The sequence below is a fragment of the Sinocyclocheilus grahami genome, unplaced genomic scaffold (assembly GCF_001515645.1).
Source record: "Sinocyclocheilus grahami isolate Dianchi unplaced genomic scaffold, SAMN03320097.WGS_v1.1 scaffold46.1, whole genome shotgun sequence".
NCBI lineage: Eukaryota > Metazoa > Chordata > Actinopteri > Cypriniformes > Cyprinidae > Sinocyclocheilus > Sinocyclocheilus grahami.
This window is the reverse complement of record NW_015505225.1, coordinates 2133573-2138886: the sequence shown is the minus strand read 5'-3', so window position 1 is coordinate 2138886 and position 5314 is coordinate 2133573. Positions and strand designations below refer to the sequence as shown.

General features: G+C 35.3%; 1 protein-coding gene across 1 annotated transcript in view; it reads left to right on the top strand.

Moving 5' to 3' along the window:
- The window catches only part of LOC107582647 (serine/threonine-protein kinase Nek8-like), a 23827-nt gene that overhangs the window by 2242 nt on the left and 16271 nt on the right, over positions 1–5314 (top strand). The window contains exons 3-11 of the mRNA XM_016268560.1: positions 18–171; positions 439–671; positions 747–878; positions 992–1200; positions 2092–2171; positions 2352–2539; positions 2630–2777; positions 3334–3410; positions 5184–5301. Of these exons, the coding sequence (XP_016124046.1) occupies positions 18–171; positions 439–671; positions 747–878; positions 992–1200; positions 2092–2171; positions 2352–2539; positions 2630–2777; positions 3334–3410; positions 5184–5301 (1339 nt within the window). The remainder of the gene's footprint in view (positions 1–17; positions 172–438; positions 672–746; positions 879–991; positions 1201–2091; positions 2172–2351; positions 2540–2629; positions 2778–3333; positions 3411–5183; positions 5302–5314) is intronic.

Below are 5314 nucleotides of genomic sequence, written 5' to 3'. Positions count from 1 at the left end.
CGCTGGTGATCTTGAAGGAAATCCCAGTTGAGCAGATGACGCGTGATGAACGTCTCGCAGCCCAGAATGAATGCCAAGTCCTCAAGTTACTCAGCCACCCCAACATAATTGAGTATTATGAAAACTTCCTTGAGGACAAGGCACTAATGATCGCAATGGAATACGCTCCAGGCATAGACTTTCTTCACTCATTTTTGATGGTCACTTAATGTGTTCCTACAGTTTAATCAGGAACAAAATTCATAATATATATTATTGTGATGCAAAAATAATTATGTCTTATTTAAATGATAAGGTGGTCGCATTTGTTGTACAGAATTTAATCTTTGCTGATTTTGACTAATTTGTAAGCATTTTGAATTATGATTTGAAACAATGTTTGCATGTAATCAGTAATCTTAGGATCTGTAATCATTTATCTTTTTATGATTATTGTAGGTGGAACCCTGGCCGATTACATACAGAAGCGCTGCAACTCCCTGTTAGATGAAGACACTATATTACACTTCTTTGTTCAGATCTTATTGGCCCTTTATCATGTGCACAATAAACTGATCCTACATCGGGACCTCAAAACCCAGAACATACTCCTAGACAAGCACCAGATGATAGTAAAAATAGGAGACTTCGGAATCTCAAAAATTCTTGTCAGCAAGAGCAAAGCTTATACTGTAAGTACCGCAGCAATTATTTGAATTTGACAGCATGTGATTTCGTTACAGTTCAGATTCTCCTTTTCATGACAGGTTGTGGGGACACCTTGTTATATCTCTCCAGAACTGTGTGAAGGAAAGCCATACAATCAGAAGAGTGATATTTGGGCCTTGGGCTGTGTGCTTTATGAGCTTGCTAGTCTCAAGAGAGCTTTTGAGGCAGCAGTAAGATGTATTTTCTTATTGATTTGGAACATCACAGAATCTGAACATCACAAATTAATTTTTGTCCTTAAATGAATTTTGAATGACAAGCAAATTTACTTCTCTGTTATCAGAACCTGCCAGCTTTGGTGCTGAAGATCATGAGTGGCACATTTGCCCCCATTTCAGATCGTTACAGCCCAGAACTGAGACAACTCATTCTCAACATGCTGAATCTGGACCCATCCAAAAGACCCCAACTCAATGAGATAATGGCTCATCCCATCTGCATCAGACCATTGCTCAATCTCTACACTGACATAGGCAACGTCAAAATGCGCAGGCACGACTATTTTGTCTTATTTTATTTTATGTTTCTATTGCATTTAATTGTACTGTTTGTAACGTGTGTTAAGTACTTTAAATGCATTTTGTTTGGCCACTAATTCTTTTATTTTATTTTCCTTATTTAATAGAACTGTTTTCAGACTTGTTTATTTTATTTTATTTATTTTTCTACCTTATTTAATAGAACTGTTTTCAGACTTTTGTATTTTTGCTTTAGTTTTTACTGCATTTAATAGTACTATTTTTGGACTTGTGTTAATTATTGTAAATTAATTTTGTTTGCCCATTAATTTAATTTATTTTAATTTGTATTTTTCTACCTTATTTAATGGAACTGTTTTCAGACTTGTTTATTTATTTTATTTTATTTTATCTTATTATTTTTCTACCTTATTTAATTGAACTGTTTTTTTAGATTTTTGTATTTTTTATTTTATTTTATTTAGTTTTTACTGCATTTAATAATACTATTTTTTTAATTTTTGGACTTGTGTTAATTATTGCAAATGCATTTTGTTTGCCCATTAATTAAATGAAATTAAATGAATTGTTTTATTTTTCTACCTTATTTAATAGAACTGTTTTCAGATTTGTGTATTTTATTTTATTAAATAGAGCTGTTTTTAGACTTGTGTATTTATTTTATTTTATTTTATTTTTCTACCACATTTAATTGCCCTGTTTTGGACTTGTGTTAAGCATTAGAAATGCATTTTGTTTGCCCACTAATGTTTTGTTTTGTACTGCACTTAACTGTGTTGTTTTTGGTCGTGTTATGTATTGCGAATACATTTTGTTTAGCCGCTAAATAGATACTATTTTTGTGTATGTATCTATTATGCTAAACAATATATGTATTTTGCTGGTCTTTTGTTCCCTTTTTTAGAATAGAAAAGCCACTTTCTACTGTACAAACAGGCCCTCATGGAAGACCTGGTGGGTGTGTAACCGGTACCAGAACCAGAGGTGAGATGTTATTTTCTTATGTAGTCTCTTATTTACTATTTATAAGTTTTAAAGCACCATACTTTTTTTTGTTTGTTAATACAGCCTTGGATTTAATAGCAAATTAAATGTCAGTTTTTATTTAGCTCTTTTGTTTTCACTGTCTGCATGAAGCTTTTCTGGTGTGGTTTGTTCCATTAGGGGGGCTGTCCAGTCTAACTTCAACAAAGATGATGCACCCATTGCCGTTATCGTCCGTGTACACCTGGGGCAGTGGCATCTCCACTCCTCTGCGTCTGCCCATGTTAAACACAGAGGTTATTCAAGTGTCCCTGGGCCGCACCCAGAAGATGGGCGTCACCAAATCTGGGAGGCTCATCACATGGGAGGTGTGATGATAATTTTTCGTCATCCTAATTGAATATCACTGATATTTTATTTCAGTTTTCAGTGTTTATTTCGATTTGACTCTATGCCAGGCCCCCTCGGTTGGAGCCGGTGAGCCCACTCTGCCCGGTGCCATTGAGCAGATGCAGCCCCAGTTTATCTCCCGCTTCCTGGAGGGACAGTCTGGTGTCACGATCAAATCGGTCTCATGTGGTGATCTCTTCACCACCTGTCTAACAGGTATGCTTCTTACAATCCAGAATTTTCCATGCAGGTCTCAGCATATTGTCGTGGCGTGAGATTTTTCATCCCTAACGCAACAAAAAAAACAAAAAAAAAAACAAAGTTGACATGTCCATCAGATGCTATTTTCCTGCCTAAGTAGGCAATTCTTGGCCTGAAGCTGCAAAGTGAACCGGTCCATGAGTAATTTAAACATTTGCGATAAAGTTTAAAAAGGATGAAAGGAGGATGTAATCACCCCTTTTACTATCCTTCCTACGGAGCTCATTAAGCACCATTTGTTCACACTGCAAAGGCTAATCTCTTGTCCTCTGACATTGTAGCACAGCGGTGTACATTTGTCTGCTCTAAAGTAAAGGATATGCTGTTAGCATTCGCCTCTGCAGGGGAATCATTAGTCACCAGCAGATACAGAGGATTAAAGGTCCTCACTTCAGGCTCAGTTGCTTTTCTTGTCCAGCGGTTTGCACTGACGGAGGAACAGTTGTTGTCTAATTCTTTGTTTATCAGCTACAGCAACTATAATCTGCTCAATTTGCTTTCGGTTTTGCAGACAGAGGTATAATCATGACGTTTGGAAGTGGAAGCAATGGTTGTCTTGGACATGGGAACTTCAACGATGTGACACAGGTAGGTTTTTTTTTAGATTATCTAATATATAGAGATCTATTGTTTTACAATGGTGTATTTTTTATGCTTGTTAAGCAGGCTAAGGATTTAAACAAACTAGTCTCAAGCTTTGACATCAGGGCTCAACAATAAAGATGACCTGCTGGCCTGGGATCACTGTGACGTTGGTATTGTTAACTAAAACTCTTTATTTAAAAAAAATAGTTTTTGTTAAATGAAATAAAGCAGGAAAAAGTTATGAATATTAGACGAAAAACAAAATGAGAAATGTTGCTTTGGCAAATAAATTGAATAAATTTATTTGAAGTTGAAGTACTACAATTACTAAAACTTAGCTAAATATAAATATTTAAGGAAAACATAAATTACAAAAGCTAAAAATATTTACATAAAAAACTAAAACTAAAAACTATAAAAAATTAAAACTGAAAATATAAAATAAAGGCAAATTTAAAATATGAATATGGATCAAAGACGAAAAAGGGTTTAAGCATAAAAACAATAAGTGTATTATTGCTTTAAATAGTTTTTGCCCCCCCCCCCCCCCGAAATTTGTCAACCAGTAGAGATTTTGGACTATCGGCTCTATTGCGGTTACATGGTCACATGACGTTGCTGTGCTACGTGGTCACAAAAATTAATAATTTTCATTGCAGTTTAAACAACAAGTGATTTTAAGCTTTAGAAATGCAATCAGCAGCGAAAAACAACTCATTTTGCTGTATGCGTGGGAGCGAGAGTACTGGACGGAGTTATTTTTGCCGCTTTATAGCCCTTGAACAGTTAAATACACAATCTTTGCAAGTATCTTTGCAAGTGTCCTCGTAAATACAGTAATTTAGGTCTTAAGTGAAAGCAAACAGCTGAGAAAGAAAACACTTGTAAGTGTATATTGGATCCGGGCAGCTCTTAAAGTGACAGCAGTCTAATATTCCTGCTGTCTGTCATTCATGTTAATCAAACAATAAAAGAGAGAAAATCTCTCACTGCTCTTGACTAAATCACTTTTGAATCTTTACACAGTGAAGAATATAAAAAAAGTGTTTTTATACATTTGATTACTTCATACAATGTATGTGTCAGGGTTTTGGACTCATGTTTTGTCGTCTGCCTGTGTTCCCTTCCTTTTTGCCCATATATGGTTTAGTTCCTGTTCTGTTTAGCTCATCTTGTTTCAGTTAATTGTCTAATTATTAGTTAACCCTCCTCACCTGTGCCACCCTCGTCAAGTCCCCTATTTGAGTTCCCCTTTGTGTTGGCTTGAGTTGTCAGGAATTGATGTTGTGCTCTGATGTTGTTGTCGTCTCTGTGGATTTGCCTTCTTGGAATAAATATCCGATATTAGATTATCTTCGCCTTCATCGTCTTCCTTGTTGGATGTGTGACAGTATGTAGCATTTATAATTTATTTGTTCTTCTATAGATATTTTGTCCTATTGCTTGTAGTTAGTTATTTAATCACTGACTGTTGTTGACACTTGTCCTCAGTGAGTGTTTTTTTTTTTTTTTTTTAAGCTAGAAGTTTTTTGTGATTTTTTTTTGTAAAGAAATATGAACTTGTATGTAAAACAAAAAGCATAACAATAAATAATTAGTATTCAAATAAATATCAAATTGACGTTAGAATTATACTAGAGGTATATTTATTAATTTAGCAATGTCTCTTCAAGTTGGTACAGTCAAAAACCACTCACCGCTCATTTTATTTACAATATGTACAAATCTAGTTTTAATTGTATTCATGGTTCTTCATGTTCCTGTCTTTGTATTCAGCCCAAGATAGTGGAGGCTCTGCTGGGTTATGAGCTGGTTCAAGTGTCTTGTGGAGCATCCCACGTCCTGGCAGTGACCAATGAGCGAGAGGTTTTCTCCTGGGGGCGAGGAGACAACGGTAAATGAGCAAC